This window comes from Pelobates fuscus, chromosome 13 (assembly GCF_036172605.1).
Source record: "Pelobates fuscus isolate aPelFus1 chromosome 13, aPelFus1.pri, whole genome shotgun sequence".
Taxonomy (NCBI): domain Eukaryota; kingdom Metazoa; phylum Chordata; class Amphibia; order Anura; family Pelobatidae; genus Pelobates; species Pelobates fuscus.
In genome coordinates this window covers 20301461-20326214 of record NC_086329.1, presented here as the reverse complement: position 1 = coordinate 20326214, position 24754 = coordinate 20301461, and the positions used below count along the sequence as shown (strand labels likewise).

Sequence of the window (24754 nt, the reverse complement as noted above, 5' to 3'; positions counted from 1 at the left end):
TATGCACAAAAGCATCCCAGTCCTTTTTTAACGTAGCTATAGAATCTGATAAAATAATCTCTTTAGGTACAGAATTTCAAATCTTTCGTTGTCTTGCTTTAAGGAAAACACATTTCTTCCAGTCTTAATGGATAACTTTGTGTTTGTTGTATGCTCCCACTAATAAACAGATTACCATTTGTATAGTGCTATTATATTCCCTCTGACACCTTTTTTTTCTAATGAAAATAAATGCAGTTTTTCTAGACTTTCTTCATAACAAATGTTTTCTATTCCCCTTATTAAGTTTGAAAAATCGCCTCTGCAATTTTGAAAAGTCACAGTAAATTACCTTATGTGCGTAGAACGTCCAATTCTTTTTAAAGGTTCCTGAGCAGCGTTTGAATAGAGAAGTGATTTGGGATTGGTAATGAGGATCGCTGGCCACTCCTCATATGTCATATCTATAAAGCTGAACAAGTCATGGTCAAAGGCAAAAATGCGGTACCTGGCAGGAAGAGGACAGACAGTTTCCATTTAAAAGTCACGTTGCTCCCTAAATTAAATTACAGATATTACAGTCTGGGCTCCTGCTTGCAGGAATATAACAATCTCTAGGCTAATCCTTACTATATAGAAAATGTACCTTCTGTTAATCTTCCAATCTCCAAGCTCCAACTCCAATGTCCCCTTTTGGTGCTGACTGTGCAAGGCTGGAGCAAGACCACCCAGGTTGTGCAGGTGACCACACATATAAGCCACAGCTGAACTAGGAAGAAAAAAAACAAAACAAACAAACATCATGGTTTCATTTTCAATCAGATGTAATTCCCGTTCTGTAAATGTAACTTTAATTACATACAGGAGGCTCCTGCAAGGTCTAGCAAGCTACTAGCAGAGCAGGAGATAAAAAAAAAAATAATCCCACTTAAACAGAATTTACAATAAAGGAAGTGTAAACATTAGAGGACTCTTAATAGGAAGTGTTTAGGAAGGTTGTGTAAGTCACATGCAGGGGTGTGTGTCTAGGGCTGTATAAACAAAGTGATTTAACTCCTAAATGGCAGAGAATTGAGCAGTAAAACTGCAGGGGCATGATCTGTACACCAAAACTACTTCATTAAGCTAAAGTTGTTTTGGTGACTAGAGTGTCCCTTTAATAATCTATAAGCAATATATACCAGCCACTGCCAACAAATGAAAGTATATTTTCACTTTAAAAGGCATAGCAAAAAATGTTAATCATGTTTATAAAAAAAGTGTTGCTTTGAAGACATGACTAATCACAGCTGAGAGAAGATAACAAAACACATACCCAATGTGCTAGCGGAACATGCTGTAAAACATATTGATGAGATGAACACACTTTTTAGTTCAACTTCAGTTAACTTTCAGAACAGAATAGGCAGAATCATAAAATGGCCATTATTTTCTAAACTAGAGCTTGACAAATAGCATGAGTCAGTTCAACATGGAACATAAAAATGGTTTCCTGACTCCCAGAGTATTTGAAATCTGAATACAGGTTTGCACGTAATCTGTGACCCTGGAACGGGGCCGCTCCATCATCATGGCTGGATGAGAATAACAGCTAATGCCAGTCAGATAAATCAGGGGTGTAAAATAATGCTGCCTCTAGACATTTGCTATACAAGGAATGTGTGTATTATTTTGGCAATAAGAGTATTACTATTTTACAAACTGGGAAGAATTTATGTATAAACCCCGTGTAAACAAAGAAAATGCCACTCTATGGGTCGTGTAAGATCAGCTTTTAAGAAAAGTTATACAAAATCAAAACTACCAAATGACTAGCATTCTATGGTATGAAACTGGAAACAAGCAAGATCAGGACAGCTCCATTATATTAAAAGGACATTTACAAATGATCAATGTTGACAGCAAAAACAAAACTGCACCGTGTTACTAACCAGAGTCAGAAATATTCCGAGATTATTATGGTATACTTCATCTGAGAGAAAAGTGCTGTCATACTCTTTGAGTTGCTGTATTTGTTTTGGCTTTGAGCTCTATTTTATTACAGACACAGAGAATGATAAAGCAGATTTAAAATGAACAAATTTGAAAAATGAATCTGTGTTAGGATGTGTCTGTACGGTTACCTAGGATGAAAACTTTAATCCTACTGGTATCGCATAACTGGCCCTGATCTTCAATCAAGGTTTTGTAATTATGAATACTGATGTGGAATTATTAAAAATTATTATTGTACTTGTATTGAATTATTGTACTAACTCCATTTTAACCCTATATTGTGACAATCCTCCATTTTGTCCTCCTAACCTGACTTCTTCAAATCCTCCATTTTGTCCTCATGACTTAACTTGTTCATTTTAAAACTACCTTACGTGACTGAACTTCTCAACCCAATTAATACAGTAGACAAAGACCGTGTTTCCTACAAGGACAAGTACCAGGAGGTGCTGGCTACTCCTTAAGACTTGTAAGATAGTATAGTTTGAAGGCCACGAGAACACAGTAGTAATGAAATGTTCTATTCATAAGAGACCTTGCACCTGGACATGAGGCCTGATATCACTGACTGTGTAAAATGACGCTCAAGCCCCCCTTTCCACCGAGTAAACCTCATGCTGGGAAAGATGGCGCCTGAGCCTTCTGTCCACACCCTTGTCCAGAACAATACCACCTCCCGGTGGGAGGACACCTAGCTGGTCACTCAAACCCCTGAGCCAATTAATAATATTGGTGGGTGGACACGAAGTTAGTCACATAATGTTTAATCCAATCAATGATGTTTATTTGTTATTATCTGATATTCAATGATGATGTCATTTTGCTTTTAAAAAGATCTGCACAACTGTTTTCCAACCAGATTGTATTAAATTTTCTGAAGTGCTTTTAACCTGAACTCCATGTGTCAGTGTGAGCTTACTTCTGCGTATACGCAATTTAATCATCTCAGATTTGGACAGGAACAGATAGACTTTGAACATTTTGGTTTACTTTCAAAAAGTACCATAACAACTTGGCGCCCAACGTGGGGCATCGGGCTATGGCCTCTGGCCGGTGAGCCGTCCTAAGGAAGATGCTGTTGGACGGGGGAATCCTGGGGGTAGGAAGGGAGATTGATCACCTCCAGATACACGGTAGAGACTTCTGCAGAGCCACCGGTACGTTCCGGCCCCTTTGATTGACCCGTCCACGTGTCTGTGACTGCTTCCCGGGAGGACATCAAAGACAGGTAATATCTTGCCCGGTGTCTCGTTACTCACTTGTTTACCTGCATTTTAGTCTATCTGTTGCCTGGGTGTGTTTGAATTGTGTTTGAATTGTTTGCCTGTTTCCCCATTTTGAGATAAAGGGGGGGTGGACCTGCAGGGGATTTGCCTGGGGTTCTGTCTTGCTTGTTTTCCCCTTTTTGGGATAAAGGGGGGTGGACCTGAGGGGACTTGCCTGGGTCTTCAGTGTGTCTGTCTATCTGTTTGTATTTTACCCCTTTTGGGATAAAGGGGGGTTGACCCGTGGATGTGTTCCTGGGGGGTCTTCTGTTGCCTGTTTTACCTCTTTTAGGAACCACGGTGCTGTGGTTGTAAGGAAAAAGAGGGGTTGACCCGTGGATGTGTTCCTGGGGGGTCTTCTTTGCCTGTTTACTTCTTTTAGGAGCCTCGTGGCTGTGGCTGTAAGGAAAAAGAAGTTTGTGGAACTGTGGGATCTGTGTAGAATCATAGTTTCCTGTGATCCAAGTTTGTGTCACTTTGATAGCCTAGCTAGCTTCACTGTGCGCGTTCGGACTATCCAGCTCTAGTTGAGTTGGGGACGTCCTGACCCGGACCATCCAGCTCTAGTTGAGTTGGGGACGTCCTGACCCGGACCCTTCGGCTCTAGTTGAGCTGAAGGTCCACTGATTATTTAATCGTGGTAGGAGACTTAGCCTTGTGGCAGGGGACTTTGTTTCCTGGGGGAATTCAGGCAGGTATTGCTTGTTTTTCGCATCACGTGGTAGTGAGACTTATAAAGTGGGTTTTATAGGGGCACTACGGGAATGAGGATAGACGTGGCCACATTCTTGTGGACTGCAGAGTAGAGGGAGGCTGGAAAGGATTTCGGACCGGTGTTAGCTGTTATCCTTGGCCGCTGGTAGTGAGACTTATGAAAGTCGTTCTCCGAGCGGGGACACTACGAGGTTGAGAAAGGTGACTTTGGAGTAAGCACATGTAGAAGGAAAGGGATTACTGTTGATTTCATTTGAACTGTGATGCATGCACTGTATTTCAACTGTACTGTTGTTTGTTTAATGTGGAGTCATTTAAACTCCTGTGTCTGTCCCTAAGGATTTTTTCCTTACTCTTTACCTTTTCTATACTTCCTATATTATTATTCTATCCTCTTCTATTTCTATTGTGAGAGAAGTGATTGGTCACACACTTCTCACCTCCAATTAGTGACTAGTCTACGTTTTGGAAAGACGCACTGGGGGGGGACCCACCCCTCTCGAGTGTCAGTCCACCATTGTAGACACTGTTTAAAACCTTTCCCCCCTATATCTGGGACGCCTGTATAGGAGGGGAATGGAACAGGGTTAGAAAAGCCCAATAAGGGCTGGCTAGCGCGTGTGATCTAGTTGAAGATAGAGATTGCTAAAGTGTGTAAAATTGCTGTGCCTTCATGTGGTAGATTACTGACAGAGAAGAAAGCAAGCTTACTGGTACAGAGTAGCAATGCTATTCAGCAGGAAGGTAGGGTTGAGGAAGAACTAGATCACAAAGGGTTAAGAATGTATGTATATTATAATAATTGTTTTTGTATTTTGTGTTAGCCATTACCCTGGTAGAGGGTGGGGGTTTTGTATTGAGTTTCACTAAAGAGTATTATTAAATGTGTTTTTGTGTCCCTTTGCTTTTGCAATAATTGTAACGTAACTGTCTTTCCAGCGCTGACATGGTTAAAAAACTTCATGCTGGCTCTCTCCTTGCCTTCTGTGAGACGCGAGGGGGGAGAGGGAGGGGTGACATTCCTGGTTTTTCAGTTCAGCGTTCAGTAAAATTATTCAGAAACTAATAAGATTTAGCAATGGAACAAAGTATTTTCTCCAAGACTGTTGTATAAGATAAGGAGTCAGGGATGTAGCTCAGTGTTTATTACGAAGGTTAGGAAAGTGAATCTGATGCAGGAATAGAGAATTATTTGGACGAGTTAAAAAATGTAAAGGCAAGTGTGATTTGTTGCATTGCTATGCAATGTGGATAGAGGGAATATGCAAAGTTGTTAAGCTAGATTGTGAAGAGGAAAAGTGATTAATGGCTGTAGGTATATTGTTTGCATTCCGTGAGTTTATTTATTTATTTTATTTATTTATTTTCCGCCCGTGTATTGTGTCATGCTCATCCTATCTTAAAGACATGCTGTCTTCCTTAATTCCCATATATTATGAACAAAAAGGTTACGGTTACTAGGATTATCCTGCTATTAGTTTCCCTGTGTCAGGAAGGTGTCTGTGACAAGTATTGGTTAATATGTAGATAGAATATATATGTCTATCGTTTCATGTATAAGTAACAAGTGTGTTTTAGCTTTGTGTACAAAGATTGATAACATGCTGAAAGAAGGGTTATCTTAAAGAACATTTACTAAAAGAAAGTTCTAATAAACCAAGATTTCTTGAACAAATGAATAAGCCAAGTTTAAAGACTGACTAACATAATTTTTGTTGTAAGCCCAGATATTTTATTATTGCATATGCGTAGGAATTGAGACTTTGGGCATTATAGTATATTAATTCTAGATCTGTTACTAGCAGCAAGTGCTTAGCCTTATGCCTATCCCACGCATGCTTAAAACACTTCTACTGAGTTAACCTCTACCACTCCAGTTGGAAGGCTATTCCATGCATCCACTACCCTCTCAGTAATGTAATACTTCCTGATATTATTTTTAAACCTTGGTCCCTCTATTTTTGAGACTATGTCCTCTTGTTATGGTAGTTTTACTTCTTTTAAATATAGTCTCCACTTTTACTGTGTTGTTTCCCTTTATGTATTTAAAAATGCTTTTATCATATTTCCCCTGTCTCGTCTTTTCACCAAGCTATACCTGTCAAGATCCTTTAACCTTTCCTGGTGAATTTTACCCTGCAATCCATGAACCAGTTTAGTAGCCCTTCTTTGAACTCTCTCTAAGGTATCCATATCCTTCTGAAGAATATGGTCTCCAGTACTGTATCCAGTACTCTAAGTGAGGTCCCACCAGTGTTCTGTACAATGGCATGAGCATTTCCCTCTTCCTACTGCTAATACCTCTCCCTATGCAACCAAGCATTCTGCTAGCATTCCCTGCTGCTCTATTACATTGTACATTGTCATTAACAGCCAGAAACTGGAGTACAAGAAATGTGAATTAATGTATAGCCATTTATAAGCTTAACAAAATCTCCATTATCTTTTCCATTTATTTTGCAGAAGGCAATGTTATTTGTCTATTTTGTATGTTTTAAAAATACATTATCAGTAAAGAGTAGAATAAATTTTATCCCATTTACGAGACATAAAATTGTGATAATGTATATTTGTGATATAAGTAGAAATTACATTTTGAGATGTTAGATTATAAATTATTAAATTAAGAACGAGAGTCAGGGATAGCGTCTGTCTCCGCGGGCACAAGACCCCGTGTGGAGAAGTGGTGGGCAAGCCATCATGGGCCACCCATGGGAGTGAAACGTTCGAGGCTTGTGGAGACAAGATGAGCATGTTAGCCTTTTATTATTTTTCTCTAGGGAAAGCATAGGGCCAGTTAATAGTTGTTGTACATGGGCTATTTGCAGCCTCCATTGCATTTCTACCTAGTCTTGATTTCTGATGTATCCTCCATTGCTACATCACCTGTCTGCTCCCTTACCTGCCCACCCCCGCTTATTCCTCCCACCGATCCCTCCCCTTCATCTGCAGTCCCCCACTTTCCCCTACTGCCCCTCCCTCTACTCCACCTTCTCCTCCTCCTACTCCTCCTTCCTGCTCTTACTCCTCCCCCTCTTCCTACTCCTCCCTCTACTCCACTTTCTCCTCCTACCCCTTCCTCTACTCCACCTTCTCCTCTCTCCTCTTCTCCTCCTCCTACTCCTCCCTCTACTCCACCTTCTCCTCTCTCCTCCTACTTCCCCTCTACTCCTCCTTCTTCCTACTCCTCCCTCTACTCCACTTTCTCCTCCTACTCCTCCCTCTACTCCACCTTCTCCTCTCTCCTCCTACTTCCCCTCTACTCCTCCTCCTACTCCTCCCTCTACTCCACCTTCTCCTCTCTACTCCAACTTCTCCTCTTCTCCTCCTCCTACTCCTCCCTCTACTCCACCTTCTCCTCTCTCCTCCTACTTCCCCTCTACTCCTCCTTCTTCTTCCTACTCCTCCCTCTACTCCACTTTCTCCTCCTACTCCTCCCTCTACTCCACCTTCTCCTCTCTCCTCCTACTTCCCCTCTACTCCTCCTCCTACTCCTCCCTCTACTCCACCTTCTCCTCTCTCCTCCTACTTCTCCTCTTCTCCTCCTCCTACTCCTCCCTCTACTCCACCTTCTCCTCTCTCCTCCTACTTCCCCTCTACTCCTCCTTCTTCTTCCTACTCCTCCCCCTACTCCACTTTCTCCTCCTACTCCTCCCTCTACTCCACCTTCTCCTCTCTCCTCCTACTTCCCCTCTACTCCTCCTCCTACTCCTCCCTCTACTCCACTTTCTCCTTCCACTCCACCTTCTCCTCTCTCCTCCTACTTCTCCTCTACTCCTCCTTCTCCTCCTCCTACTCCACCTTCTTCCCTCTCACTCTATCCGCTACTCATTCTTCCATCTCCCCACCACCATATCTGTATCCTTTATATGCTTCCTCCCTTCTTATTCCTTACCAATTTCCTCCACTCATAGACGACTCTGCCTCTACCTGACAACATTATATTTTGAAGAAAAGTTGCTCTGGCCACTCTTCCGCCACTTCCCAGGGGGGAATACCACACTAACGAAAAATTAAAATTATTCAGACATGAAAGAACTGTTTTGGGCACTCTCAAGGAAATAGTGCGGTCCTGACCCAGATTCCCATGGAAGTAAGACACCTGTAAGGGAGGTGGCTGTCCCTCATGTTTTTTCTACACTAAGTCCCCAGAAATCTCATGAAAGGAACCTGACTCATTAGAACAAAACATGAACATTCAACTTACAGATCTCTACAGAGGGGGGTCAGCAAGAGAACTGTGAATAGAAAGACAAATACCCCCCAATCTCACACAGAAATAGGTGAGGAAACCTCTTCTACTGCTCCTTATGGTTGCTTTGAACAGATGAAAGAAGAAACAAGACACCTTTCAACAGAGCATGCAGTAGCTTTACCAGATCCTGACTCCACTCTGTTTGCGGATAAAGAGGAAAGGTACCATACTGGATTTGCTGTTGCTACAGAAGATCAGGTACGTCAAGCACCTTCACTTTCCTCACTCACATCTGCTCAAGACGCTGAATTGACAGCCTTCTCAGTGGCATACAAAATGCCTGAAGGAAGACATGCCAATATCTACACTGACTCAAGACATGCCCTGGGTGCAGCACATTATTTTGGATCAATCTGGAAGATAAGAAGCACCACTCAGCTGCCCAAAAGCTGCCAACCAAGCCACAAGTGCACCAAGGGAGGTGGACAGAATGGTGTCCGCTAAAGAAACTTCTATACTCACCATGTAGATCCTACCCACAGATTTCAAGCTTCTGAAAGAATGACAAGCAGCTGCTGACCCTGAAGAAATACAAAGCTGGAAAAACAGAAAGGGGCAACCCTTGAAGACGGGCTGTACTCCAACGCTCTTAAGCTCTGTTTACCCAAAAACATGTACTGGGCAGTGAGCCCATGGAACTTTATACCTATCCAAGACCCTCATGAACTCTTTGATCTCTAAAATACCCCTAAGCACCTAGCTAACTCTCAATATCCCTTTCAAGAATCCAGGTGACAAAGAGCTACTGGGTCAAATATGCACTAGTTATCATAGACATTTTGTCAGGATGGCCAGAAGCCTAGCCGGTCATCAATGTGACATCCAAGACCATATACCCAGTAATGCATTGTGAAAGTTGCAGAGATCACTCAGTGGATTCATTGTTCCAGATTCAAGACTCTCTCTGCAACATGAGAAGTGACATTTGTTGATTTTGACACACTTTTGACTCTAAAGAAAAAAAAAAAAAAAAATGACTTGTTAAATAAAAAGATATCAGCAAGTAGGTGTTTGATGGCCATAATAATGCCTGACCACCTGCCATCGATGGAAAGCCGAGGACCCCAAAAGGAGACCTCGTGAAGCTAAAAAGATCCAAACGCCAAGCTCCCTCAGGATTATTTGCCCATCCTGAGTTTGTGGTGATATTAATATTGACTAAATGATCCGAGTCCACCTACGCTGATGTAGCGTGGGACAGGTTTAATACTACAATGCATAAGCAAATGCGCCCTAGCCAAGGTTATTATGTCCATACACATAATACATGACAAGGTACTCTTGACACACCACATTCATGCTTCAGAACATAAAGAGGAGCGCCCCTCTAAAGGGAAAGTTTGATTGATATATATATATTGATGCCATAGGTGTGCCAAGGGGGGTACCAGATGATTTTGCAGTAAAAGGAAAGTTTGAGTCCATTTTCCCAACCGTCACTGCTAATAATAATAATAATATTTTGATTTGCATTTATTATATCTATTGCAACCAACAACGTTTACCTGTCACCATGACTACTTGTGCCTATATTCCAGATAACACAAGTCCATATGGTAATGTAAGCTTGTCTATTTATGATGTCCCTCTGAAGAACTGAGAAGACTTTGAGAACCGTTACTCCAGTCATTTTTGTGCCTTTGGGTTAACACGTCTTCTGATACTAACATAATAAAGTTTTATCTCTTAGAATCTAACATTTCATAGGGGGGACTGATGTGGAATTATTAAAAATTATTATTGTACTTGTATTGAATTATTGTACTAACTCCATTTTAACCCTATATTGTGACAATCCTCCATTTTGTCCTCCTAACCTGACTTCTTCAAATCCTCCATTTTGTCCTCATGACTTAACTTGTTCATTTTAAAACTACCTTACGTGACTGAACTTCTCAACCCAATTAATACAGTAGACAAAGACCGTGTTTCCTACAAGGACAAGTACCAGGAGGTGCTGGCTACTCCTTAAGACTTGTAAGATAGTATAGTTTGAAGGCCACGAGAACACAGTAGTAATGAAATGTTCTATTCATAAGAGACCTTGCACCTGGACATGAGGCCTGATATCACTGACTGTGTAAAATGACGCTCAAGCCCCCCTTTCCACCGAGTAAACCTCATGCTGGGAAAGATGGCGCCTGAGCCTTCTGTCCACACCCTTGTCCAGAACAATACCACCTCCCGGTGGGAGGACACCTAGCTGGTCACTCAAACCCCTGAGCCAATTAATAATATTGGTGGGTGGACACGAAGTTAGTCACATAATGTTTAATCCAATCAATGATGTTTATTTGTTATTATCTGATATTCAATGATGATGTCATTTTGCTTTTAAAAAGATCTGCACAACTGTTTTCCAACCAGATTGTATTAAATTTTCTGAAGTGCTTTTAACCTGAACTCCATGTGTCAGTGTGAGCTTACTTCTGCGTATACGCAATTTAATCATCTCAGATTTGGACAGGAACAGATAGACTTTGAACATTTTGGTTTACTTTCAAAAAGTACCATAACAATATCACTTCTGAAACATTATCTGATGGGTGAATGATTGCTCAGGTTTATACTTTGAACATTCAGAGAGTTACAAGAAAATAAGAGCCTGACCTCATGACAGACCGGATACCGGGAGAAGAAGAGACAATGGTAGAGGTTGGATAATGGCCAAACCACACTGATTGATTGCTGTGGACACTCTCCATTGCCAGCATGGAAAGCTTGTGCATTTGTTGCTGTAAGAGAATAGAATAACTATATTACAGACAGAGCAAACACCATGCAACATGTGGTGGATATTTCATAAATGACAGAGAAACACCACGTGTGTATAAAAATGTATTCAGATTCTACAAAAATCTAGCAGCTACTGAAAAAACTATGCAAAATTAGAAATAAAAACATTCAATAAACACTTTGTAGTTTACGGCAGCTGAGTGTAAAGTGCACCAAGCTGCCGCGTTACGGCAGCCCGTATTGACCGTAACCAAACTCTGCAATATGCTGGATGTGATTGGATAATGCACACCTATATACTTGCTTCTGCATAGCTGCTTGTTCTAAAATGCAGAATTTAATTCTAAGCTCTGTGCACCTCCTCTGAATGTATAATTGTAAAGGTTTTTGTTTTTTTTAGTTTTTTGTATTTTTGTTGTGCATAAAATTATTACAAACAGGCCTGAGGCACCACAACGGCATTCCTCAGGCTGGGCATCACGTATTCCAGTTGGGTAACAGATAAAACTTGCACATTTTTATAATATTAGAAGATGACTAGAATAACTACCAGAGGCATAGAGGTTGAGAGTGGAGCATGTAAAATAATCACGTTACTGCTACTATGCCGATCACATACTTCCTCTCGATCTCATATGGCATGTACCGCTACTTCTGCATATATTACCAAGACTAGTAAAAAGATATACATAATTTGTAGGTAGGTAGGCTCCGCAGGTGCTTGTACTATATCTCCATCTAACTAAAGCTTGTCTAGCTCTGCAGTATCCTAGGGTATGGAAATTGCAGTAGATAGTGAATGGAGCAGTAGAGTATTTGCGAGTATGAGCGATTTGCGAGTGTTCCTCCGCCAGCTAGGGAACTGGGAGAGCGTCCGTCTCCCCTCAGCTCCCACCCAATTCGGACAGCTCAGCAATGGAGAACCTTGAGTCAGGTATCCCCGGGTGCAGTGCCGTCCCTGGGTCACTAAAATTGCTGTTTGCAGCTGGTATGATCGGGTGGTCGGGCAGTAAACCCAGAATCTTGGACCCAGACGCAGGAGCTCTTGACAGGCACGTCTAGTCGGCTTGGAAGTCAGGCTCCGGCTCAAACGGTTTTATCTATAAAGTACTTTTGTCTATTATACAACAGTAAAATTACGAAAAAAAACCTTGCTTGATGCAAGATTCAACTAGCATTCTTTCAATTCTTCTACTACTAGATTAAAAGTATTCATTACCGTATCTATGATGCCAAAGAAGTTGTACGGTCTCTTGGGTCCTGGGTTGAGTGTGGCATCTACACATATAAATGAGTAATTCCCAAATGGCGTGCGATGGACATAATGAAATGAACCTTCTTTCTGCCATGAAGAATATTTCCTTTAAAAAGAAAAAAACAAAGAAATACATTCAACCACACACATAAAAAATAAATAAATAAATAAAAGGGACACATTTTCCACCTCCGAGTGAGGTTTTCTTTTTCACATTAAACTGTGAAACTCTGGGGAATTTAAATGGAAAATGCAAATTATAGGCCGTTATGTCAGAATTTTTTTTTTTTTGTTTAATTCCAATTTTATTGGTATTTCAAAGGTGAAAAATGGGTACAGAAAGGAAGAAGGATGGGGGGAGTTTCGAACATGTGCACGAAGTTTCAGTTGCGCAACATTTACATTCGGTAGAGTGAGAGAGCATTCGTGATTACAACAGATATGTCATAGTATAACAAAGAATCACATACGATGTCAGAAATTTGAATAAAATTCTGCAGGTCAGAGATATTAAGGCTAAGGTACCTTGGGCTACAATTTTCACTAGGCAGTTCTATACAATCCCAGTTTAGTGAATAAGCCTCTTTGTATTCTAAAACTACTTTGTTAGATTACTTATACCCAAAGAGTAACATTTTGCAGGCGCATTACCTGTAGTAGTTTTTCAAACTGGTCAGTTCAGCAATGTTAAAGGAATCTGATTTCAAAGAAAAGAGAAATAATGAAATATTTTTACAATTTCTGAACAGAAACTTGATCGTGAAATTAAGAACGGTTACATAGATAAATATATATGGAAACTGAAGTATGACATTTGAAATATACAGGCTTTAAATTGAAAACACTCTTAGTGTTATGTGTAAATCTAAAGAGGATGTTCCAAACAGTCAGAAGAAAATGAAAAATGTTAATTCCCCAACACAAACACCCTGATGGGTGCTGTGCTAGGAAAAAAGAAGTACAACCCTGTAAAAATGTACTAACTACTCAAAACATGTATACATAACATTATTTATCAGTAAAGCTCAAACACATAGCCTCCTAGCTAATAGATACTCAAGGTGGGTAGGTATAAATGCCTAAATTAAGTCTAAAGGCAACTATCCGGGATAGATAAGGAGAAAAGGCTGCAATAGAGGTGTTAAACCTACTCTAGGTAAGGTAAAGAGAGTATCTAAGAACCCTATAATGCGTATCAGGCAGGCATAAAAGCTCCGCCTCTATATACAACACACCCAAGTGCATGGTAAAGAGATTAAAACGAAAAAGATTAAAATAAAAGATTTTTATTTTAATCTCTTCACCATGCACTTGAGTTGTGGGCGTTAGCACTTGTTTGTCTATTTAGCTTCCCTTTAGGACAAGCAGTGTTGGTAGGCATTAGCTCTATGCTATGCTGAGGTAACAGGGATTTATTTAGGTAGCTTCTAGCTGTCAGTATGGGGGAATAGGTAGAAAGGTATCTGAATCCTAAACGGGTGTGTTGTATATAGAGGGGGAGCTTTTATGCCTGCCTGATACGCATTATAGGGTTCTTAGATACTCTCTTTACCTTACCTAGAGTAGGTTTAACACCTCTATTGCAGCCTTTTCTCCTTATCTATCCCGGATAGTTGCCTTTAGACTTAATTTAGGCATTTATACCTACCCACCTTGAGTATCTATTAGCTAGGAGGCTATGTGTTTGAGCTTTACTAATAAATAATGTTATGTATACATGTTTTGAGTAGTTAGTACATTTTTACAGGGTTGTACTTCTTTTTTCCTAGCACAGCACTCATCAGGGTGTTTGTGTTGGGGAATTAGCATTTTTAATTGTCTTTTGTTTATAATTCATATTAGGGTTACCCCCTGTGTACTAGTACAACCCGGTGACTTATCTTTTCTTGACTACGGGTTCCTGGGGGGACACCTACTCTTCTTAGCCCAAGCCTGGGGTTGAAGAGCGGTACCCAACTGGACCTGGAGTCTACTTACTTCCAAATAGTCAGGCCTAAAGCGGTTTTAAATATAATCGTTTAGCTGCTGCTTACCGTCCCTCAAAAAGAACAAATGGATTTTAAGTAGTGTGGTTATTTTCATTGTGCTGTTGGTCTCATGTTGTTTAAGATTTAAAATGCTATTGTTTTAGGCATCTTACCATGGTTCCCACGTATATCAATCCACTTGGTATTCTCCAAAATCTGGGATTTCTTCACAGCAGATTGATAAATTTGCCACTCAACTTCAAACTGATCTGAGCCCAGCTTATCCTTGGTTTTGGCATCTGTTAAGTCCCCTGAAACAAAACATGTGGTATAGTTAGAAGTTACAGTACAGTTCAAAAGCACCCACAAAAAATGTTGGCACCGTAGCACAGATAACAGTACTTAGGAGCAGGTGTGCTTTTGTGTGTACAGTTGGTAATTTTATATAATGTTAGCGTTTTGATACAGTGGTGTGTTTGTATGTAATGTTTGCGCTGCTGCATGCTCACTCCAGCCTCTCCTCTGCCATGCATGCTGCTCCCTCTCTGGGCTGCTGTCTCCAGCCTCCTCCTTCCTAATTCGCGGCAGCAACTCTATGAAGCTGGGAGTAAGTGCTGTTACTTCCTCCCAGCCGGACGATACAACAGGTGCCCGGTTGTGCTCATAAAGGGCTGCGACACCCGACTGGGCCCCTGTTAAGCGATCAAATTGCGGCGGCCATTTTGTTTGGCGAAATTACGGCGGAACCCCAGGGTGACGAGGAACACCAGTTGGGAAATGCTGCCCTAGACAATGCTACCAGTATATTTCAACAGCAATATACCGTAAGCTCATTCAGGTAATTGGTGTACATGTAAAAAAAAACAAAAAAATCTCACCTGTTAGTAAACTCCTTTACATTTTTATAATTAATTGTTACACCATGCGTTACTTTTCATAGTAGAAGTAGTAGTCATCATGAGTAGGACTTACAGCGCACAAAAAAATATTAGAACCAGGTCCTCAGCATTTTTAAGGATCTAAGAAGTTTGTCCTGTATATACCTGGAGCTTATAACTGCATACAGAGCAGACTGGAAGCTCCATACACTATATTGTGTAGAATGTAGTTAGAATAGGAAAGCATACCATTCAATTACCTGTAGCTAGTACAAGGGCAGGACTGATGACAGGAAGGCTCTCTTTGCAGAATGTTTCAAACTCCGAGGACCGGGTGGGATCCAAGAACATACTGATGTGGATATCTGTAATCTGTATCACAGGAAAATCAATAACACAACATTGAAGAGACAAATCTACGTTGTCATTAACTAACTTCCACTAACCTCTCCACCCATTCTCTTACGGATGAGAGAAAGTCTGTAAGCACTCGGGAGCAAATTATTCCGGCGTTTCAACTTCCATGAGATTACAGTAACACTCCAGACACAGAAAGCACTGGAGCTTGCTGAATTGCTGTATGTGACGGAGTCGGTCATATTTGTGAAAAGTTAGAAAAGTGCCAATTTCGACCCCAACTCAATAGCTTGCCAAATGATTCAATTCTGTTAGAAAAACAATTTAGCTACAAAAATTCCCATAGAGATTAATGTGACTTTTGTAGATCAATCATTTGGAAATGTTTACCAACAGCATTACATTTTTTTGGAAATTATTAAATGGAGGCCTTCAGTTGTAATCTTCACTTTTATAGCTGGGGCAGAAACAATGCCGTCACGGTCACTGAGAAAATGGAAAGTGTGCTAAGAAATGCCATGCCTGCAGTCCCCCATTCTGAACGAGCTGTAATATATAAATTATAGAAAAGCTGCTATTGTATGAAGGTACGAGCTTGCTGCTCCAGCTCAGAGGCTTCTAAATGAAATGCCTCGGATTGGTTTATTCCCTGAGAGTCTGTGCCTGAGAAAGAGGAGGGGGCTTGCAAAGGCTGCATTCAGCAGATCTGCAGCTGGTGAGTGTTCTGGTGAGTACAGTCAGTCCCTGCAGGCTTTTTCCAGTAAACACTGTCCTTTCAAATAGTGTTTTTAACACTATAGGGTCAGGAATACAGGTTTGTGTTTCTTTAATTTTCAGGTTGGCCAACTGACATTTTCCAGACTCATAATATCACTGGGAGGGTGACTGAGGAGTTGGTCACTACAAACAATAGATTTTCTGCAGAAGTAATAATTTTATTGTACTGTGTGTTGGTATTATTCCTGGTGGTACATAAAATGGCTACAGATGCACAGTGAAAACCAGGGGTGAGAAAGATACCTGCGTGGGCGCGGTATTGAATGTTCCAGCGATTTGCACAATGTTAATGCAGGAACTGTATTATCCATGGCCTATGGACCAGGTATAATGCCTGATTGATCAAAATGAGCCAATGATTGTAAATAAGCCGATAGAGGGTGTCTACGCAAAACAGCATTTTCTTCTAATCAGTATTTAATACTGAAATGGGGCCTTAAGCTTCCACAGCATAGGGGGTCTTTTCCCTCATTCATGAAGACAGTTTTTTTTCGCAGACAGCGTCTGGTTAGGTATGCTGGCTGTATTGCAGAAGCGGTATATTTTAAAACTTTATTTTTTAATTCAAAGCACAGATTTTGTTTAAATTCACCATAATTCTTTAATCTGCATTTCATTCTCTGTACCAATCATGCGACATTTCTATTTGTAGATGTCTCCATTTACTGTCATCCCCATCATGGTGATAGGTCTGTCTCTCTCCTCCCCCCCCCCAGCCACCCCTCCCCCCAGCCCCCCCTACACACCTCTCCCCCCAGCCCCCCCAACACATCTCTCCCCCCATCCCCCCCTTACAAACCTCTCCCCATGCCCCCCTTACAAACCTCTCCCCATCCCCCCCTTACAAACCTCTCCCCATCCCCCCCTTACAAACCTCTCCCCATCCCCCCCTTACAAACCTCTCCCCATCCCCCCCTTACAAACCTCTCCCCATCCCCCCCTTACAAACCTCTCCCCATCCCCCCCTTACAAACCTCTCCCCATCCCCCCCTTACAAACCTCTCCCCATCCCCCCCTACAAACCTCTCCCCATCCCCCCCTACAAACCTCTCCCCATCCCCCCCTACAAACCTCTCCCCATCCCCCCCTACAAACCTCTCCCCATCCCCCCCTACAAACCTCTCCCCATCCCCCCCTACAAACCTCTCCCCATCCCCCCCTACAAACCTCTCCCCCCAAGCCACCTCACACTCTCCATCCACCCCTCCCCACTAAACACCTCTCCCTCATCCCCCCTACACACCTCTCCATCCACCTCTCCCCCTACAAACCTCTCCACCCTCCCCCCAAGCCACCCCTACACACCTCTCCATCCACCCAAGCCACCCCTACACACCTCTCCATCCACCCCTCCCCCTACAAACCTCTCCACCCTCCCCCAAGTCACCCCTACACACCATTCCATCCCCCCTCCCCAAGCCAACCCTACACACCACTCCATCCTCCGTCCCCCCAAGCCAACCCTACACACCACTCCATCCTCCGTCCCCCCAAGCCAACCCTACACACCACTCCATCCTCCCCTCCCCCCAAGCCAACCCTACACACCACTCCATCCTCCCCTCCCCCCAAGCCAACCCTACACACCACTCCATCCTCCCCTCCCCCCAAGCCAACCCTACACACCACTCCATCCTCCCCTCCCCCCAAGCCAACCCTACACACCACTCCATCCTCCCCTCCCCCCAAGCCAACCCTACACACCACTCCATCCTCCCCTCCCCCCAAGCCAACCCTACACACCACTCCATCCTCCCCTCCCCCAAGCCAACCCTACACACCACTCCATCCTCCCCTCCCCCCAAGCCAACCCTACACACCACTCCATCCTCCCCTCCCCCCAAGCCAACCCTACACACCACTCCATCCTCCCCTCCCCCCAAGCCAACCCTACACACCACTCCATCCTCCCCTCCCCCCAAGCCAACCCTACACACCACTCCATCCTCCCCTCCCCCCAAGCCAACCCTACACACCACTCCATCCTCCCCTCCCCCCAAGCCAACCCTACACACCACTCCATCCTCCCCTCCCCCCAAGCCAACCCTACACACCACTCCATCCTCCCCTCCCCCCAAGCCAACCCTACACACCACTCCATCCTCCCCTCCCCCCAAGCCAACCCTACACACCACTCCATCCTCCCCTCCCCCCAAGCCAACCCTACACACCACTCCATCCTCCCCTCCCCCCAAGCCAACCCTACACACCACTCCATCCTCCCCTCCCCCCAAGCCAACCCTACACACCACTCCATCCTCCCCTCCCCCCAAGCCAACCCTACACACCACTCCATCCTCCCCTCCCCCCAAGCCAACCCTACACACCACTCCATCCTCCCCTCCCCCCAAGCCAACCCTACACACCACTCCATCCTCCCCTCCCCCCAAGCCAACCCTACACACCACTCCATCCTCCCCTCCCCCCAAGCCAACCCTACACACCACTCCATCCTCCCCTCCCCCCAAGCCAACCCTACACACCACTCCATCCTCCCCTCCCCCCAAGCCAACCCTACACACCACTCCATCCTCCCCTCCCCCCAAGCCAACCCTACACACCACTCCATCCTCCCCTCCCCCCAAGCCAACCCTACACACCACTCCATCCTCCCCTCCCCCCAAGCCAACCCTACACACCACTCCATCCTCCCCTCCCCCCAAGCCAACCCTACACACCACTCCATCCTCCCCTCCCCCCAAGCCAACCCTACACACCACTCCATCCTCCCCTCCCCCCAAGCCAACCCTACACACCACTCCATCCTCCCCTCCCCCCAAGCCAACCCTACACACCACTCCATCCTCCCCTCCCCCCAAGCCAACCCTACACACCACTCCATCCTCCCCTCCCCCCAAGCCAACCCTACACACCACTCCATCCTCCCCTCCCCCCAAGCCAACCCTACACACCACTCCATCCTCCCCTCCCCCCAAGCCAACCCTACACACCACTCCATCCTCCCCTCCCCCCAAGCCAACCCTACACACCACTCCATCCTCCCCTCCCCCCAAGCCAACCCTACACACCACTCCATCCTCCCCTCCCCCCAAGCCAACCCTACACACCACTCCATCCTCCCCTCCCCCCAAGCCAACCCTACACACCACTCCATCCTCCCCTCCCCCCAAGCCAACCCTACGCACCACTCCATCCTCCCCTCCCCCCAAGCCAACCCTACGCACCACTCCATCCTCCCCTCCCCCCAAGCCAACCCTACGCACCACTCCATCCTCCCCTCCCCCCAAGCCAACCCTACGCACCACTCCATCCTCCCCTCCCCCCAAGCCAACCCTACGCACCACTCCATCCTCCCCTCCCCCCAAGCCAACCCTACGCACCACTCCATCCTCCCCTCCCCCCCAAGCCAACCCTACGCACCACTCCATCCTCCCCTCCCCCCAAGCCAACCCTACGCACCACTCCATCCTCCCCTCCCCCCAAGCCAACCCTACGCACCACTCCATCCTCCCCTCCCCCCAAGCCAACCCTACGCACCACTTCATCCTCCCCTCCCCCCAAGCCAACCCTACGCACCACTTCATCCTCCCCTCCCCCCAAGCCAACCCTACGCACCACTCCATCCCCCCTCCCCCCAAGCCAACCCTACGCACCACTCCATCCCCCCTCCCCCCAAGCCAACCCTACGCACCACTCCATCCTCCCCTCCCCCCAAGCCAACCCTACGCACCACTCCATCCTCCCCTCCCCCCAAGCCAACCCTACGCACCACTCCATCCTCCCCTCCCCCCAAGCCAACCCTACGCACCACTCCATCCTCCCCTCCCCCCAAGCCAACCCTACGCACCACTCCATCCTCCCCTCCCCCCAAGCCAACCCTACGCACCACTCCATCCTCCCCTCCCCCCAAGCCAACCCTACGCACCACTCCATCCCCCTCCCTCAAGTCAACCCTACGCACCACTCCATCCCCCTCCCTCAAGTCAACCCTACACACCACTCCATCCCCCCTCCCTCAAGTCAACCCTACACACCACTCCATCCCCCCTCCCTCAAGTCAACCCTACACACCACTCCATCCCCCCTCCCTCAAGTCAACCCTACACACCACTCCATCCCCCCTCCCTCAAGTCAACCCTACACACCACTCCATCCCCCCTCCCTCAAGTCAACCCTACACACCACTCCATCCCCCCTCCCTCAAGCCAACCCTACACACCACTCCATCCCCCCTCCCTCAAGCCAACCCTACACACCACTCCATCCCCCCTCCCTCAAGCCAACCCTACACACCACTCCATCCCCCCTCCCTCAAGCCAACCCTACACACCACTCCATCCCCCCTCCCTCAAGCCAACCCTACACACCACTCCATCCCCCCCTCCCTCAAGTCAACCCTACACACCTCTACATCCCCCCCTCCCTCAAGTCAACCCTACACACCTCTACATCCCCCACTCCCTCAAGTCAACCCTACACACCTCTACATCCCCCACTCCCTCAAGTCAACCCTACACACCACTCCATCCCCCCTCCCTCAAGCCAACCCTACACACCACTCCATCCCCCCCACCTCCCTCAAGTCAACCCTACACACCTCTACATCCCCCCCCCTCAAGCCAACCCTACACACCTCTACATCCCCCCTCCCTCAAGTCAACCCTACACACCACTCCACCCCCCCCTCCCTCAAGTCAACCCTACACACCTCTACATCCCCCCTCCCTCAAGCCAACCCCTACACCCCTGCCATTTAATGTGTGACTTTTATCAACCCTCCCCATTATTACCCATTAATGTGAATTCCAGACTCCCCTGCAGGCTGTCCCCTTATTAGAGCAGCCAGGTCGCTGTACGTGATGTCACTCACTGCTAACCTGCACAGCCCAGAAGATGTTGTCCAGGTCCTTCCCAGGTGCAGGTCCTCTGTCCCCCTCATGGCGGCGCTGTAACTGTGCCCGGCGTCCAGATGAGCTGTACTTGCCCAGGGCCAGTGCCAGCAGGACCATCAGCAGAAACCCACCCGCCACCTTCAGCATCATGACAGCTCAGGGCTCAGCAGCATGACATCCCTGCATCCCACCTGCCAATCAACAGCCTCAACACTTCCGCATCAGTCACTTCCGGTGCAAAACAAAACAAACCATAGAGTTGCAGGGAAAGAAAGGCCCTCCATGGCCACTGGAGGAATTCTCTATGATTAGTTTGAGAGTGGCCAGCTCTATGCAGGGCTGGATAACAGGGAAAATAACAGCTGTTATGGTCTGCTTTCCCCTAATGGGCAGCTGGCATGGCTGCCTGAGAGTAATGGGAATCCTAGTCCACAGCAGCTGTTATAATATATGGGAGGACTGTAAATTCATTTATTGGCTACATGACTTGACAATATGAACATTTCTTCCCCAAATTTATTAATTTAATATAATTTAATATTTAACCTAATGCATTGTTTCTGCTGGTGCTGGTGCTGGTGTGTTCTATAGTTTCATGAGATTTAGGGTCCCTGTAACTAAAATAAAATAAACAAACTGCTAATTCTAATCCAGGGGTGAATTACTTAGCTCCAGAATGTAATATATTAAAATAAAATGTTTTAAAAAGTTGCAGAGTTTTTGAACCATAATCACTATAGTAAGCTGGAGTGGTTATAGTGCCTAAAGTCACTCTTTAAAATAGAAACAAGTGGGTACATTGTTATCCCCTTAGGTAAATATTGGCTTCCTCCTTGTCTCTTCAAGGACAACTGTCATCAGATTTTCACTTCCCGTTTTATTTAAAATATATATATCACATTTAATTTAACGTAATGATGCTTGTTTTAAATTTTGTATGTTTGTTTTTTGAAAAACAAAACAAAAACAATTCTCTTTGATATCTGGCTGAGCAGCCAATTGGAGTCAGTTGTTATCTGACCCAACGTCTGCTCGACCTAACATGCGCACTGCTGTAGTTTCACACAGAACTATCACAGCAGCAGATTAGTTAGGTTGAGCTGCAGTTGGTCAGATAAGAGTAGAATCTGGTCCAATATAATCGCTCGGCCAGATAAAAAAAAAAAAAAGTGATGCCTAAGATGGACAGTCTTATCCTGAAAGGGGCAGTTTGCCAAAAGAAGGGGAATGTTTCTCTGGGGTTGACTGAAAATCTTCCAGACTGGTCCCTATCAGGGCAGACCATGCTGAAAGCACTGTGAAAGCATGAAGCACTCTCCGCCTGACCCTACTGCTCTCAGCGCAAGCGCATCAAATATGAAACATAGAATGTGACGGCAGATAAGAATCGCTTTGCCCATCTTGTCTGCCCAGTTTTCTAAATACTTTCATTAGTCCCTGGCCTTATCTTATAGTTAGGATAGCCTTATGCCTATCCCACGCATGCTTAAACTCCCTCACTGTGTTAACCTCTACCACTTCATCTGGAAGGCTATTCCATGCATCCACTACCCTCTCAGTAAAGTTGATACCGGAGAAACTGACGGAAGCCAAGCACAGAGAGATGGACACAGGTTTCTTCAGGAAGGAAGAGATTCTTTATTGGATCACCGATCGGGACTCAGAGGGACTAGCGTCACCAAAATACCACAAGTTCTGAGCCCCGGACAATAGTGCAGGCTCCTTATATAGGCATATAACTCCTCCCATATTAAGCTCCACCCGCACATTCTCTTAACCAATCAACACAAATAAGAATTAACTTCCTGTTTGACCGCATGGCCTGTCCAGCACAATGGAGGAGGGGGAATACTATATCCTGTATTCTTGCACATGCTCCGTACACTACTGATCGTATCTTGCCTCGTGCAACCAACTGATCGATACGTCAGCATATGCACGTACACATGCCACGTGGTAATCTCGGCCTACTAAATTTATTTTTACCGAGATTCCACCACATTCCCCCCTTTGATGCCTCTTGATATTTTACAATTACTTGAGGCATCACATAACCTTAGTTTTGCTTACACCGCAAGTTACCTTGAACCAGACCAGACTTATCTTATGATGTGAATCTTCAACATTCATCTTCTTGCATTGGTTCTCCCTGATCTAGAGCCTTATATTTATATCTCGCCATTATCTGTGCAGCAGCCTTCCTCTCTGCTATACTTCCTATCAGGCTTTGCACAGACCTAACTACTAGGGGTATAAGACACGGTAGGAGTAGACACAACAGTAAAATCAGTAGGACTCCACCTACCACTGCCTTAAGCCCTCCAAACCACTCATACCAGCTACCAAACCAACTACTTGGATTGTACCCTTTCCATACCTGAGTAGGCACATGCGCTAGTTTAACCATATGGCTAGTAAGCTCAGCTATTGCTTGCCCTTCGTCGTCTATTTGAAGACAGCAATTGCTTAGGTTAAACTTCCCGCATACACCTCCCTCTACTGCCAATAGGTAATCCAAGGCTAATCTATTTTGGTAGACTGCTGTCCTCATCCTGGTGTTATGCTTCGCTAGAAGATTGAGCGCTTGTGATGTCTCATTTGTGATAATCTCAACCACCGCCTGTAATCTTATAATACGGTTGAGCATATAAATAGGGGTTCTATAACCAAAGGTACCATCTTCTGCCCACGTGGCTGGCCCATAATAATCTATGATACGCTGGGGAGGCCATTCATTATCTTCCCAGGTGCCTATCTCTATGGGTCCCCTTTTCTTCCTATGATTCACATCATACACTTTAACACCTAAAGTCTCACCTGTTTCAATCGGTAACAAGAAGAAGGATGGTTTGAGCATACCCAACACACATGCCCCTTCCCAGTCCTGTGGCAGCTCCGAATAGGCTTTCTTACCACAGATCCAGTACAAATTGGCTGGGGCTCTCCAGGTAGATGTGATAGATAGATCAAACCACACATCCTTTAAATTGGCGTATCTAGCAAACGGGTTAGATGGTTCTGAGACATTTGAAGCCGACCACCAAGTTGTATTCTTTGTATCATCATCATAAGCTTTTTGCCCTAGACAAGTTAATTCTCCTACAGTAGTGTTATACATTATTCCTTTCCTTGCTATGCAAACATAACCTATGATGGAGGTCTTTAATCTCCACTCAGATTTACCTCTAACACTCATATGATAATCGGCTTGTGTAGATATTAGTTGGTCAACTGCCTCAGAACCGGACATTACCTCCTTTGCTTCCCAAGGCCATTGGTCTCCCATGTTAGTACCTCCACACACATAGCAGTTGGTAACATTAAGACTACCGGCAATACTTTCAGCTAGGTCAATGAACAGGTTTTTAGCGTTATGGGGGATCTTATTATCTATACTCATCTCTTCATAAAAGGAATGATATACTTGATGAGTCTGGGAGGATACTGTATCAGTCTCTATCCCTATAAACAATAATGTCCCAGGATCTAAACCCGTCCCGTATATCTGAAACCCAAATAAATTGCCATACTTATCTAGGAACTTGTCGGGGTTGTTAATAAGTATATGGACTGGGTTGCATTCCATAGACTTACAATAAGGGCTAGTCGGCAACTTAGTCACTATCATGTCTTTATCTACTGTCTGTCCCCAAGTCGCCCACCCCACACAAGACCAATATGGGCAAAAGTTATAGTCTTTATTTGGGCATCTAGGACTTACAT

General features: G+C 44.8%; 1 protein-coding gene across 1 annotated transcript in view; it reads right to left on the bottom strand.

Moving 5' to 3' along the window:
- Positions 1-21250, bottom strand: part of TMEM62 (transmembrane protein 62) — a 42017-nt gene extending 20767 nt beyond the window's left edge. The window contains exons 1-8 of the mRNA XM_063438901.1: positions 21017-21250; positions 15305-15416; positions 14340-14477; positions 12851-12896; positions 12164-12305; positions 10819-10943; positions 626-748; positions 332-487 (exon numbers count right to left, since the gene is read on the bottom strand). Coding sequence (XP_063294971.1) covers positions 332-487; positions 626-748; positions 10819-10943; positions 12164-12305; positions 12851-12896; positions 14340-14477; positions 15305-15416; positions 21017-21181 — 1007 coding nt within the window. The 5' untranslated portion in view covers positions 21182-21250. The remainder of the gene's footprint in view (positions 1-331; positions 488-625; positions 749-10818; positions 10944-12163; positions 12306-12850; positions 12897-14339; positions 14478-15304; positions 15417-21016) is intronic.
- Positions 21251-24754: the final 3504 nt, after the last annotated feature.